The sequence below is a fragment of the Glycine max genome, chromosome 11 (assembly GCF_000004515.6).
Source record: "Glycine max cultivar Williams 82 chromosome 11, Glycine_max_v4.0, whole genome shotgun sequence".
NCBI lineage: Eukaryota > Viridiplantae > Streptophyta > Magnoliopsida > Fabales > Fabaceae > Glycine > Glycine max.
In genome coordinates, this window is record NC_038247.2 from 9955265 (window position 1) to 9970884 (window position 15620).

General features: G+C 31.1%; 2 protein-coding genes across 2 annotated transcripts; both read right to left on the reverse strand.

Moving 5' to 3' along the window:
- Positions 1–2287: 2287 nt before the first annotated feature.
- LOC100780441 (uncharacterized) lies at positions 2288–11537 on the reverse strand. Its single transcript, XM_003539010.5, has 18 exons — positions 11289–11537; positions 11094–11196; positions 10928–10981; positions 10796–10848; positions 9920–9953; positions 9209–9296; positions 8483–8574; positions 8081–8155; positions 7394–7482; positions 6619–6748; positions 6094–6183; positions 5873–5938; positions 5567–5658; positions 5114–5179; positions 4920–4986; positions 3514–3602; positions 2871–2997; positions 2288–2584 (listed from the first exon to the last, which is right to left on the reverse strand). The coding sequence occupies exons 1-18, from the start codon at positions 11348–11350 to the stop codon at positions 2528–2530; spliced, it is 1434 nt and encodes a 477-aa protein (XP_003539058.1). The 5' UTR covers positions 11351–11537; the 3' UTR covers positions 2288–2527.
- Positions 11538–12008: 471 nt separating this feature from the next.
- LOC100789332 (histone H3.2) lies at positions 12009–12680 on the reverse strand. Its single transcript, XM_003537905.5, has one exon. It carries the CDS (start codon positions 12585–12587, stop codon positions 12177–12179), a length of 411 nt encoding a protein of 136 aa, XP_003537953.1. The 5' UTR covers positions 12588–12680; the 3' UTR covers positions 12009–12176.
- Positions 12681–15620: the final 2940 nt, after the last annotated feature.

The following is a 15620-nucleotide window of genomic DNA, read 5'->3' on the forward strand; positions in this document are numbered from 1 at the left end:
TGTGATTCTTCATTGTCAACTAATTACACACTATAAGAGTATTAATAAGTTGAGTTGAGGTAAACATTTCAAGTTAAAGTTTGATTTGAGAAAAAAATGGGTTGTTTGGACTGATTTATTTTATGAGTATAACTATAAGTTTAAATTTATCTTGTTAAAAAGTGAAGTTTAAATATATTTTTTGTTCTTATAATTTAATACTTTTTTATTTTCATCCCTAGAAAAACATTTTAATCTTGCAAAATGTGTTTATTTTATTTTTTATCATTAAAGCATTTTAGATAGCACTTTGAACAATAAAAGATGAAAATTAAAGCACTTTAAGAACAAAAAATAAAACAAATAAACCATGCAAGAACTAAAATGAAAAAAATACAAAAATAATTTTAAAAAAGCACTAAATTACAAGAACAACAAAGATATTTAAGTAAAAAAAAATGATAAAGTTTGAGCTTTACCTTTTAACTCATTTATAAGACAACTTTACTTGTATTTTTGTTTGAAACTATTATTCCAACTCTCCACCATTAGGCCAACCCAAGTGGATAACATGCTTACATTATTGATATTAATTTTTAGGTTAAATTATAATCTTGATTTCTCTTTAATTATTTACTATTTTTACACCCTATTTTTTTGTAATTTTAGTTATCACAATTTAAAATATTCACAAATTTGATTTATTTTCAAACTCACATAAATATTTTTCATTTGAAGCAATCATATTTAAAGTAAGTATGATTGCCCATGGATAACAAAACTTTTATGAGTAATTAATTACATATTCATAACTCAAAGTTAAGATTATTAATTAAATTAAAATAATTTTATGTAAATTGATGCGTGTAGTACATTACCATAATTATGAGGTTTACATTAAATTTCTGTTAATATCATGTGACCTAATAGATTATTCTAAAGTCGAAAATCCATACAGAAACGAGTTTACGTCAACTTGCATCTAAAATTGGGCTGAGTTAGTATGAATGACTCACACGAGACAGGAAGCACAGGCACAGCACAAGTGATGGGTCAGCCAATTTATTACTTAACCTTTCTATAGTCCTTCTCTTGTCTCTCCGTCAAAACAGACCTAAAAATAATGGTACCAACACCATCATTCCGTAAATTATATGAAGGATACATGGTATTTTATATGGATACGTGGTATTACCTACCGCCCGCGTATTCTAGCCGATTCTGTCATATATGATTGATTGAAAAAGATTTGTGACATTTTTGTCTCTCTGATGCTGCGATGCTGAAAACCATTATAGAAAAAAAGATGAATTTCAGATGTCTGTCATGACAAGACTTATGTGACATCAAATTAAAGCCCCGAATAATGTCATGTTGGAAAACAAGATCGGTTGGCACCTCTCTCTACTGTTAAAATATAGTATTTGATGTTAATTTAACATCCAATTTTTTTATTTCTAATAAATCTTATTAAATTTAGTTTTATGTGTTTTAAAAATTATTAATTTTGATTTTCGTAAATTTTTTAATTAATTTTATCAATATTTAATAATAAAATAATACGTATTTAATCACGTTATATTAGTAATAATTTAAAAATAATAGACAACACAATTATTTAAAATTTAAATTAAATGACTCATCTGAACCTTGTGTAATTATACAAGCTTTAGCTTTTGGTCCTTATACTTAAAAATCAACCATTTTAGCCTTTATACATACTAGTTTTAATCCCTTTCAGGCCTTATAAATTTATATGATAGGGAATAAAAGAAACAAAAATGATATTTGTAAAGATCAAAATGAATAATTAAATCTTATTTAAATATATTTTTTGTGAATGAATATTATTAAAGAAACTAAAAGACTTGAAAAGAAAAATCAAATCTAATTCAACTAGCACAAAATTATAAACATGTAACTCAGGTGTTGTCAAAGCATGTTTAACCAACTTATCTGTCACTTGATTTGCTTCTCATGAATAGAACGTGATTCCAAGTAATAATACCTTCATGAATATCATGAGTAGATTGGACAATATTATAGTATGAGTATGTTATCCAGGTTAGTTTTAGTCCCAATAATATAACATTCAACCTTGTTACTAGAACTGATGTCTAAATATATATTATCATTAATAAATACATAATAAATTCATAAAGTCAAACTAGTAAATGAGAACAAATTATATGTGACTAATCTATTGAAACTTTGATAAAGTCACAAGTTTATCGACAGTCAAGTGTCAATATCATTGTTACATCTTCTGTTATTTAAATGGACTAAAACTAAAAAAAGAATAAAGAACTAAACCAAAAAGTTGAATATTATTACGGGACCAGATTATTATTTAATAACCCTTTCCATTTTGAACCGAAGATTCAACAAATACGATACCGGAAAAGCATACCAAAAGGTAATGGAACAGGGAATTGCACATTAACTCATCTACAAATTGATCTTAAAAAAAAAAACGCATCTACAAATTCAGTCGAGGAAAATACACTTAAATTGCCACTACCCTACAAAATTCCGTCAATGCTTGGGACTAATCGTCACTTCTGCATGACTCTTGTCTTTGGGAAATCACGAGCAAAGAAGTTTTCTGAAACCAATAATCAATCGACGTTAGCCACAAAAACTTGACAGTGAAGATCAAATTAGCAAATATTGCCATGGATGCACTTTGATTGCTGCTAGCTTGAACGTCATTTTGATTACTTCCTAACATGCTCACTTTAAAACAAACAAGGGTATTTCAACTAATGAATATACTTCAACCATGTTACAGAATACAGAGCCAGGAAAGGAAGTTGATTTCGAAGGAATTAATCTTAAATCACAATGCTTAAACAAAGAATGACGACAATTGAATTTTCTAATTCACAAACCTTAGTTCCTGCTACGATGGCATTATACAAAGGGTGAGCAGCACATGAGATAACTCCTTCAGATAAAGAAATAAATCTGTTCTGATTGCTTCGGTTGTGCCGCCTTGAATTTTCTTGCATATCCTCCCTGTAAAGAATGACAAAAAATTAAAACTGTTGAGAAAAAAAATGCAGTTTGTCAAGTAAATTTAGGCATATGAACACTTGGCTTATTGGCTTTCAATGTTTAATAAAGGTTTAATTACTCATTTAATCCCTATAGTTTCTAAACTTATCCTTTTTAATTTCTAAAGTTTAGTAATTGAATTTTTTAGTATCTGACGTTTACATTTTAATTCCTAATAGACTCCTGCAATTAAAATTACACTAGTTAAAGAATTCTAGCGGCAGGAGAATTAAAATATAAATTTTATATACTAAAAAAATCTATTTATTAAACATAGGAACTAAAAAGAGATAAGTTTGAAAACTATAAGAATTAAATGGGTAATTAAACCTATAATAAATTAATAATATGGTTAATTTGATTTGAGTACTGTGCATTTTACTGTATACATGCTTTCTCAATTGAGTGTTCAATTGAAGCTAAAGTAGGGAATTTGGGGTCAACTAGTAAATGTTTCTCGTTGTTGGAGTGCCTTACTTGTAATCCACATGACTTGGTGAGTTGGTGCTGGGATAGAAATCCAAGAGATGAATGCCACAATCAGATGATGACCCAATTAAATAGATCTGTACTAGATTACAACAGAAATAATTATTTGGTGTATAAATAGAAAGAAGGTATGCTTACAATGAGGAGCCATATTTAAATAAACAGGAAAGTCCTGAGCGGGAAAAAATACGGAAGCGGATAGCTCAAAACCTTTTATTTTTTATTCATTTACAATAAAATGTTATCCAAAAAAATTATATAATTAATTAATTAATAATAATAATAATATAATATAAGCACCAAAAGCCAACAAATTGGAAAGTCCAAGAGATCAATATCTTATTTAAATAAAATATGTATGTTTAAATTAGATTATTTCAATAATTGATCAATTATAAATATAACTAAATTTTGTATTCAAGTATCTTAGATAAAAAAAAGTGATTCTGTGATCATAAGACAGTATTTTATTTGGGTTGTTTAAACTCTAAAGAAATACCTTTTATACAAAAAATTTTAAAAAAACATTGTAAAAAATGATTTTATATAAAAAATAATTACTGAGGATAAAATAATAAAAAAAGAAAAACTTAGTTTAAAAATGTTAATTTTCAACCATACTCTCCAAACTTTTATTTGTTTAAAAAAAACATTTTCCTTTACAATAGAAAGGTTAAATTATTTTTTTCCTCTAATTTTTTTCGAGTTTAGTTTAGTACTTTAATTTTTAAAACTAATTCAATTTTATCATTTTGTCTAAATTTAATTTAAAAAATGTACATTTTGTAGCGATTTAAACCCACCGATAATTACAAACCACCCCAAGTTGACCCAATTTAAATGGTAGGATCAAATTTAATTGTTTTTAAAAATTAGAAAACCAAATTAAATCTAAAAAATAAAAGGACCAAAAAACCAATTTAACATAATAGAAATAAGGTTTAAATATATTTCGTCTTGGAAAAAAAAAATCATTTTAATTCCGGCAAAATGTATTTGTTTTATTTTTTATGCTTGAAGCGTTTTAAACAATACTTTTCTCAGTATTCAAAATATTGTCTAAAACGCTTCAAGGAGACAAAAATTTAAAAAAAAAAGGTTAAATTACAAAGAGAAAAAATGTATTTAAGCCTAAAAATAATTTAAGATTGCAATTTAAATTTCACCAATATTATCAAACGAGAGAACAATATTATACAATTTATTAAGAAACAGATCTCTAAAAAAAAAATATTTTAAACACGTGAACAACCACCAAACAAGCATTATATTGAAAGTAGAAACTAGAAACCGGTGATAAGTGGTAGCTTGCGTATACGACTAGAGGTAAAAGTTTTGCAGGGGATCATGTGTAAAAATACAGTAGGTGCATTATATTCAATAAAATTTCTTACCGAACCCGTCGATAGCCATGAAGGTTTTCTTAAATATGATAGATCAGCGGGAATGTAGGAATCGTTTCTAACAAAAATGAAAAACGTAAACAAATTTAGACATAGTTTGAAAAGCCATTTCACAAATATCAACAACGCAACTCTAAATGAAGATCCTCAAAAGAAAAACTCTAAATGAAAACTGACAAACTTACAACCAAGCTGGGGGTGGGCAATGAATATGCGTAACTTGAAAATTATTAGTATCCAAAACGCCTGACCTACATGAAAATATTAAAAGGAAAAAATTATCACCACAACAGAGCATCAAATGTTGGGAGCATTTTTCTTGACATGTAAAATTCAATAAATAACAGACAACTACATTTGATGTACATAACCCCTACCAACATCAAATGGCCTGTTTAAAGGAAGATAATAGCTACAAACTAATTATTTCCAGATCCACCATCGAAGAAAAGTCAAGAAAATACAAGGCCAATCAGAAACATTAGCCGATCATGTGATAAGCAATTAAGTCGTGCTTTCAGTTAATAGTCTAATGATAGAAACTATTAGAGGATATAATTATGGAAATACATGGAAACTCTCCTTATTTACATTGGAAAACACACTAAACATAGCATCCAATACATTTGGCAACTTACCAGCCATCCACAAGATGGAAAGCTAACTGATATGGGCATGATGGATCAATATCAATAGAGTGAATCTCCTTGGGAACAATATTTGCCTGTGCCTGCATACAATAAGAATGGCTTGCCATATTAACTTCCAGTCAACCAGTATGCAAAAGACAATTACCAGATGGTGAAATCCAGACATCTTATTGCAAACTGTATAGTCTGGAGAGAAGCCTGAAGTGAAAACTACTCTTACTAGAACACCAAACTTCAAGTAAAGATATGACATGATTATGATACAATAGACAGGAGCAGGAAGGATAATCACACCTTCAAAGATCCAATCTTCTCTAGCAATGTTGCCAACTTCACTGATGTTACAGGTGGATGGCATATCTAGGAAGCCAAATAAAAAAGAATATGATCACTAAAAGCATTGTAAAATAGTCTTTTTCATAATTTTATGTCCAAGTAGTAGCCTTTGACTTGCATAATTTTATGTATCTTTTTTCATAACATAATAGAAAGAACAACCACTGTATAAATATAACCTCTTTGAGACTTTGAAAAGTAGCAGATGCTCTTCCACCACGAATATCCCATACATACACAAGCCCGTGTTTCCCAGCACCAAAAATAATCTGGAAAGGATAGAATAATCACTGCTTGCAATTTCTCAATATATTGACTGTACATAGTATAAGTGTATTCCAAAATTTGTTCAAACCAAAACCTAATTCAACAGCATTTGTATTATGCTGTCCACTGCAATCTTATCAAGGTTAAGTGGACTAGGAGAAATAGGGCATTTCATTAAAAATTATAAACACTCATATATGGAACAAAAGTATCAATCTTGGGGGTATATTAGCATCAATCTTTGGTTTATTACTTGAAATGAACTTGAAATGTTCAACATTTCATTCAATTGATTTTATATTTTTAATCCTTAACATGAGTTTAAGGACACATTTGGCATTTGTCTGAAGAAGGGAGGGGAGAAGCCGGGGTTAAAAAATGCATCACACTCAAAGAAGTACAAAATTACTCTGTAGACTAGATACACAATTCCTAACCTGATTATCTGCATTTAATTGGATGCTGTTAAGCGTACCACATGAAGCAGATGCAAGCTCAAGGCAAGGTAGAGTATTCACTCTTCTGTCCCAGACATTAATTGCACCATGTGTATCAGAAGCAAGTATCCTGTTAAAATTCACCAGCAAATTGAGAAAAGCATAGTGACGAAAAGAATTAAAAGATTCAGAAAATGATAAATTGATAATTACTATTAAGTGTTGATTGTTACACAGACTCAAATATCTGGTGGAGATATAATCAATGAGTCCTACTGAACAGTACTCAAAGACTAGTGCTACTGTCATTTTCGTCAAACAGATTATTGGTTGAGGGAAAATACAAAATAGTAACTTTAAAAAGAATGCACAAGTCTCTCTTTGGCAATCTTTGAGGAGATCTCTTGACACACACAAGGACTATTGGTAAATAACTTGTGTGAAACCTTGAAGAGAATAGTAAGCACCTGAAGATAAGAGCCTCAAAGTCAACCTTTCCCTACCCTTTAAGATCTAGGCATGCCCAGATATCTGATAGTCTTGAATAATTATGATAATTGATGAATAATTATGTGAATAAGTGTTAGAAAAGAACATTTTAGGAGTAGTTTAGGTTTAATATTAGTATTAAGAATCATCCTAGGCATCAGTTTAGCTTTTTATGACAATTATTTATATTACATCTTTAGATCATAAATATGAAAATGGTGGCACAGTATTAGGAATTTATTACTCCAATCAAGCAATTCCTCTAAATTAGGTCTATGTTACCAACCTTGTGTCATTTTTTGTAAAAGCTACATCAGAGAGACCTTTGTGTATGCTGGATCCATTAACCGTGGTTGTTTGTCTTGTTCTTAACACCTGTATTATGTAATTCAAGGGCCAAAAGTTAGTGAGTCTAGCATCAAAAAATAAACACCTGTACTGCTACACATGACCAAAAAACATTTCTACGAAAAATAAAACAAAACCAAAATAATGAATTATGATGAAAATAGCAATTTCCCAGCATATCCCTAAAAAACAAGAGGATAAGAGCAATGAGTGATTTGATAATGTGAAATTGTAAATAGATGAGTGTCCTGCAATATGCACCCATTTCCAAAAGGCGTTCTACTGTGTGTTTCCTAGTTCGTTTGTATGCATCCAAAAGAAATAGGTAGCAAGATATTAATCCAGCTGACCTTATTTGAGGTAATGATTTGATAAAGGTTGGTAAAGGTGCTATATTTTATCATTAACAAATAATTAGACAAAATCAGATCACAGGACAAGATTTAAGAATAATGATATAATGCAATAAGAAATTCATATCAACTGAATTTGGTGTTGTGTCAAATATCAACAACAGAAAGTAGAAACATTTTGTGATTTTTGAAAGAAAATAGCTGGCAACATAATGTCAATGTAAACAAGATTTAACAAGAAAATGCAATAACAGATAAGAATGGAAATTTACTTCAACTGGATCTGATGAGACATATCCAACGTCGAATATGAGTAGTTTGTTACTTTTTACAGATGCACAAACAACCTGAAATGGAGAAGACAAATAGCAAGGCAAATAGAATATTGAATCATTTATGAAAACAAAGCTATTATTAGTGGAATCAACAAATCACTGGTCACACATAAAATGCACAGGCACTTGTTATTATGATAATTTCATTTGAAAAAGTGTCAAATCATCAGAAGATTATCCCTGACATGCAACTGACAAACTATAACATACAAAACTACAAAAAACAAAGCACAAACATTTTACATAGTACATGTCATGGATATCATTTAAAAATAATTATCGATTACAAATTTCCATAGTGAAATACTGAGCAAGAAGGTAATTTAGTTAAGCTGACACCTCATCCTGATTAAGAGGATTCCATCTGACAGCATCAAGTTGTTGATTTAGTGAGAGATGCATTAAATGCTTGCTTTCATCTTCTTTCAAGCCTATCATCAAATTAATAAAAACCAAGTTTAAATGATAATTACCACTTCATATGAATTCCTCCCTGTCCAAGGATAAAATGAATACAAAGCTACTTCATAATGAAGTAGGTAGTTGCGAAGCTCGTTAAACACTTTTTCTTATTCTTCCAAAGGCATAAGATAAGATAGTAAAAACATGTACAAACAAGCCGAAATTAGTTATTTAACTCCACCTATTAAAAAAAATATAATCATTGCAAGAGAAAAAAATAAGTTGGACAAATTTGGAAGAAAAATACATTTCCACTATTTGAAGCCATAACAACACTAATGGCATATTATTAGGTTTTCAAAACAAAACTTAGGCAAAGAGAAATTTCATACATCCAGCCTAACATTAAAACAAGGTCAGCTGGCAAGAAGGTTTACAGGACATTGCTAATAATTCTTATCATTCTGTAATTGAATATTGATTATAAATCACTTGAATTCAAGTCTAACACTAAAAGTGCAAAGACCCAATAATTTGGTCACAATATCAAGATTGCTGTGAAGAGAATAAATCCATAAACATTCTAACACTAGTCTAACAAATTTGACTAGCACAGCAGCATTTTAAAAATAAGCAAAACATAATCACCAAAGCGGAACTTACAAGTTAATTCAGGTATCTGGCAATAAAGAGCTTCGAAGTCGTGAACTGTTAAGCAACCTGATTTTGTCACAGACACCAAGTATATTCCCTAGAGTACAGTACAAAAAATGGATAGAATATTTGAAATACTAAAGCAATGAGAAATAAAATAAAATGAAAAGATTATCAACACAACACCTTAATCAAAGTTGTCTACTTCTCACAATGAACAAGAAGAAACTCATAAAATCACTACTGTGGTGAATTCACACGGAGAGTGGTGTGCAAGAAATATAATCCATAATTAAGAAAAAAATTATACATATATAACAACAAGGAAAGGTTGAGAATGTCCTCGAGCATGTGAAAATAGTGTCACAACCAATAAGCACCCAATCATGTTGGGAATAGAATATTTTAGGGAAATGATTTTTTTTCCAAAAGCTATGAACAGTTTTGATTAAAAGTTTTGTAGGCAAAAATGAGCAGAAAATATAAGTTATAAAATGTCTAATTTTTTGGTAGGTATAAAATGTTTAGTATAATAAAAACCTAGAAACTACAACATTAATTCAAATGCTGCCTGTGTTAAATTTAAGTATATTTGTATTTGATGCTTTTCTTATTTTAGTACATTACACATGAACTATTTACTTTTGAAGCATCACAATTACATTTACTTAAGCAGTTTCTCATTTCAACTGAAGCCTTTCATTATTCACTTGTATTTACCTTGTTGTCAAAATCTACTGCAGAGATGCCTTGCCTGTTAAAAAAACAAATGTAAGCTATTTGTAGAGAGAAATCACTAATGTCATGAAAAGCAATACATGATATATGGAACATTATATGTCTAGCAGCTCATACCATTGCTAACTACTAATTCAATTCTTTTCCTAGAAATCATACACAACTTTCAAATATACCAATCACAACAATTGCCAAGAAAAAATAAACATAAATAAAAAAAATCAAAATGTCTAATGCTCATAAAAATCCCTTAATGTGGAGAACAACCTAAGATAACATAATCATGATAAGTTTTCCAAACTGAAATATCATAACAATTTGACAAGATTATATGTTTTGCATTTATCATTATAACCATTCATGATTTCCAACCATGATGAATATACCTTAAAATAATGCAGAAGTAGAGAGAGTCAGTAGAGCTTCATAAAAAAATGATTCAATTAGATATGGGTGCAGGGGAGTTTACCAAATTTTCAGTTTGATCATAAATGTGGTTAACAGTACTGACTACACCACTGTCATATACTGGTGCATCTGAAGTAATATCCTAAGACAAATTGTCCGGTCGATTAAAACTAGAATCCTTGGTGTAGCTGATTTTGTTTTATTGGGAGAATATTAGCTTAAAACTACAAGAGTGAGGCTGTTTCAATAACTCCAAACTTTACATAATACCTTTAGCATGGGTTACTGTAAATTAATCTAAAGCTAAACATAAACTGGTAAATGTAAACAGGAATGGAAGAAGAAAAACAGCCGCATTTGATTACACAAACACCACAGCAATATTAATATTTGCTTCTTTTTTTTAATCTTGATTCATGTCATCAAACACAAAGAAGTCAGAATACTAACTTTCTAAATGGAAGATGGCCATCACCATTTGCCTCACCAATCAATCGATTCGTCTGTAGAACATGCCAAAAAAAATCATTAAATTAAATCAATGCAGCAAGAGAGCCATTTAGCAGAGTTATCAGTGCATACATGAGATTGGCATGGCGCCCCATCCACTTGATACAAATGCGGAAACGCTGCAACCTTACACAATTAAGCGTAGCATAAGACAGTCAGTATAACCACCAAAAAAAAACATCCTACAAAAAAAATGTCTGCATAAACAAAACCTAATAACAAAAAAAGGCAAACACACCTCAGAATACGATCGAATTAGCAGATCCAGCATCTCATGACGATAATTACGCTCAAATCTCCCATTTAGTTCAACCGAGCCCCTCTTCCATTGGCACCTCCAACTACAAGTTTACAGCAAAAAAAAAAAAGAAGAAAACAAATATCAGGACCTATATCTACTAACAGAAATCGAAAACACGCGCAACAAATTTACCTACGACGATGAGGCTGAACTTTTTCAATTGGGGGTTTATGCGAAACCAAGTATTTCTCCATTTTCCCGCGCTTTCTGTTCAGAGATTCCGCGTTTTTGCATCATACTAATAAAAACCAAAAAGGAAAATATACTACTATCCTCTCCGCTAAAACCTCTTTCCCGCCAGTAGAGTGGGCTCTGCAACAAGTAATTGCATGAATCGGCCCAAAAAAATGGGCCCAGTCCATGTAGGTACGTTATTATGTTATAATACTATCTCTCAACTAATAATCAAAGATTAATTCCTTGCAAAACATATTTATCAAAATTTGCCTTTTTGGGAATCAAACACTTAGAGCATAATTAAAAAATAAACTAATTATCTGATTATCTTTTGCATTTCATTTAAAACAACATTAACAATACAATTGGAAATATGTTGAAAACATGATTACTACAGCATAAAATCAAAATATCCTTGCAAGAAAATACACAACTCATTTGACTTGCCTCCAAACTAAACCCGCCTGAAATTTGAAAATGGTTATTGTAGGAGAGATTTGCAATTTTCCACAACACAACGAAATTCATCTACTCCCTTTGTCCTAGTCGATAGTGCATCAACAACAATTTTACAATCTTACAATCCAGTTCCAGAAAAATCCCAAACATCTATTAATTATGTTATGAAATTAGAATAACGACCAAACACGATGTAATTCTACAGATCCAAGCAGCTTTAAGCTTAAAATGAGAGGGCTCAACATTAATATTTCTCACATTACAGAAACGAGTTTCCAATACAGTCACAATAAAACAAGGACTTTCACCCTAATACTAAGCTGAAGGAATCGATTGCAAAATAATAACCCTTAGAAAACACTACGGCTTTGTAAATCATAAACCCTAAGCTCTCTCGCCCCTAATCCTACGAGCTAGCTGAATGTCCTTGGGCATAATGGTAACCCTCTTAGCATGAATAGCGCAGAGGTTGGTATCCTCAAAGAGCCCAACGAGGTAGGCCTCAGCGGCTTCCTGAAGAGCGGAGACAGCGCTGCTCTGGAAGCGTAGATCGGTCTTGAAGTCTTGAGCGATTTCCCTTACGAGCCTCTGGAAAGGAAGCTTCCTTATGAGAAGCTCCGTGCTCTTCTGGTACTTCCGAATCTCCCTCAGAGCCACTGTCCCCGGCCTGAAACGGTGGGGCTTCTTCACGCCGCCCGTCGCCGGAGCGGACTTGCGTGCTGCCTTGGTGGCGAGCTGCTTCCTTGGAGCTTTTCCTCCGGTGGACTTTCTTGCTGTTTGCTTCGTACGAGCCATTTGGAACACAAAGACTGATTCTCGTTGGAAGAAGAAGAATGCTATGAGCTGAGATTGTAAGAGTGAAAGTGTTATATGTTGTTTGTGTGAGCTGGAGTGTATTTATATAAGGTGGAGATTGAGAAAAAGGTTGAGCGGGAAATTTTTGGAATGTTGTTTTGGTTTGCGAAATTTTGATTCGGCCACAGAAGGACCGTTGATGAGGGTGGGAATCAACGGATGCAGTGTTTCCTCGACTGAAGCCACGGATGGCGATCCATGACACTTACAAAGAACCAATAGGCACAAGCCACGTCTCGTTTGGCACTTGTTATATTTTTTTCCTTTTTATTGTTGGATTCAATTTGATTTTTTTATGGATTCTTTAAAGTTGAGTTTTAGGAAAATAAATAAATTTTTATTTTAATAAATACTGTTCAAAAAAAATATCGTATTGATGAGATGAAGAGTAACATATATATATAGATAACTATATTATAAATTAAAATATATAATTTAAAAAGTCTGATTAATATTGTTTTATATCTAACGACAATCTCAATTAGATATTTTTTTTAGTTTTAGAAATTAAAAAAGTGTCTATCAATTAAATTAATGATTCTTATGATCAAGTAATAGGTTATTAATCTAAAATAGACATTAAGAATATAAGAAGAAGAATAACCACAAAAACAATTGTATTGAAAAGGAGAAATACATGAAATTAGGTATTGTTTCAAACTCCGACAAATGAGGAGATTAGTTACTTATAGCTTAATTACAATTCTCAAAAGAATTAATACAAGTATAAGAATAACAAGCTAAGAATCTAAGAATGATCCACTCTCTTCTCATAAAACAACTGTTCCAATTCATGTTGAAATCCTTCTTCATTCGCGCACCGAGTGTGGCATGAGCCTGAAGTGACTCTCTTGCTTAAGTGTGAGTAATGCCCTGCTTAAGCAAGGTCTTTGTATGTCTTTTGGCTTGGTTAACCTTACTTAAGCTTCCTTGGGTGGGTTTAAGTGAAAGTCTTCAGTAGAATCAATTGTGCTCTCTATCTAAGCTCCCTTAAGTGCTCAAGGGGTCACACTTAAGCGAGCCAGCCTTCATTATTTGACTCTTAATTCCTCTCGTTCAAGCGTCCAAAGAGATTTGTTTGAGCAAGGCATGTCAATAGGCTCTCAAAATCTCTTTTGTCTTGACTTGCTTAAGCGCATAACAAGCTGTGCTTAAGTGAGCATATCACCACTTGTGATTTTTGACTAATTTCCTGCAAAAATCTACAAAACATCAAAAAATCCTAACTAGTTAATATCCTAATATATCTAAAGTGTAATTTTTTATTTAATCCTAACTTTGAGTCAAAACTAAGCTCTATTTATCAAAAAATGTCATATAATCAGCTTAAATTATGTGTAAAAATTAAGCATATTTGACAATTATCGGTTGGATACTTATATGGAAGGACTAGAAATCCAAAATCCAAGGAAGATTAGAATTTGGCTCATTACTGCGGAATTCACAACGGGAAGATTAATTAAGCTTTTAATTAAAAAGATGGATAAGGGAAAAGTTATTCGTTCAAATGGTATCGCATTGAAGTTTGAAACTGTATTGGAGAAAAAGGTTCCATTTAGTTCATCACGCTTTTAATTGAGATTTTGATATCTGAAAAAATGACAGAGGAGTGGACGAAAAGTACATACGATGGTTACTATATTTAAGAGAAGATGCAATATTCAAAATTAGGCTAACTATAGGGTATAAAACTTATGAGTAACACCATAAAATATATGGAAAAATGAGTTTGAACATAGATTAAAAGAAAAAACATGAATTGCAGAAAATTAACTTGGTTTTATGCCAAAAGGGTCTACAACATAAATCACTTACTTATCTTTTACAAAGGTTGATGAAAAGGTATAACCGTATAAGAGTAAAAAGAAAAAAACTTACACATGATTTTTATTGGCTTTATGCTTATGATCAAGTACCATGAGAATTGTTGTGAGAGACTTTGAAGGAAAAATGGTTGTGCAGAGTTTATATCTAGTACAAGGCATTCGAAGGGGATAACTACTGGTGTGAGATCTCCCAGAGACAAGACTAAGGACTTTTCTAGGGGATAGAATTTCATCAAATCTCAGCCTTAAGTCCTTACATGTTTAATATAGTATTAGATGTGTTTATCAAGGGCATACAAAAGATTATCCATATCTGCATGCCTTTTGTGGATGATATATAGTCTCAAGGAAAACAATTAACATTAAGCTCAAACTTTGGAGACAAAGATTAGAAACAAAAGGTTTTTAGCTTAAGCAAGAGTGAGATAAAGTATTGCATTGCAATTTGAGCAAGACACGATAGTATAAGAATGTATAAAACTTGTAATTTTTTATTCAAAATGTTTTTATTTAGAAAAATCATACCAGATGAAAGTTGATCTACATAGACTTATAACTTTATCAATTTATTTATAAACTTTATTATAAAATAGGTTAAGTAAGGAGGCTTTTAGATTAGACCAAACTTAAAATGGATCAAACGAGACTTGAAAAATGACCTACAACAAATAAAAAAAGTGAACTTTGGTTTTATAATTAGGATTTGGATTAGGCTTAGGCTAACTAAATATAGTTTGACTTATTTCTACCATGATTCACGGATAACCCAAAGCACTTTAACAAACTACTTCCCAAATGGCAGTTGTTTGAAACATATTATCAAAGCAGGATGTTGTTTTGATTACTCAACGTATGAATTCACTAGTCAAGTTAGCAAGATTCACGTTAAAAAAATTATTTATTTTAATCTAGAATTGGATTAGTCCACGTGGCATGTCACATTGGACTCACTTATCAAACTGGTAAGAACTTATCGTTTTGCCTAGCCAGTCTAGCGTTGCACGCCATGTGGAATATCAGTCCTTTTTTTTTTTTAAATTGCTTACATGAAACGGATTTCGCTTGTTTAACTAATGAGTTAACCAATCAAAATAATCCTACTTTAATAATATGCTTCAAAATAATTATTTTTGATAAATAGTTTGTA

Excerpts from the sequence above, each read along its gene's own strand:
- LOC100780441 (XM_003539010.5), bottom strand. The coding sequence starts at position 11,350 with ATGGAGAAATACTTGGTTTCGCATAAACCCCCAATTGAAAAAGTTCAG. Across the intron at positions 9,297-9,919 it reads CAGTAGATTTTGACAACAAG|GGAATATACTTGGTGTCTGT; the intron begins GTAAATACAAGT and ends ACTGTACTCTAG. Across the intron at positions 2,998-3,513 it reads CCAAGTCATGTGGATTACAA|GGAGGATATGCAAGAAAATT; the intron begins GTAAGGCACTCC and ends CATTCTTTACAG.
- LOC100789332 (XM_003537905.5), bottom strand. The coding sequence starts at position 12,587 with ATGGCTCGTACGAAGCAAACAGCAAGAAAGTCCACCGGAGGAAAAGCT.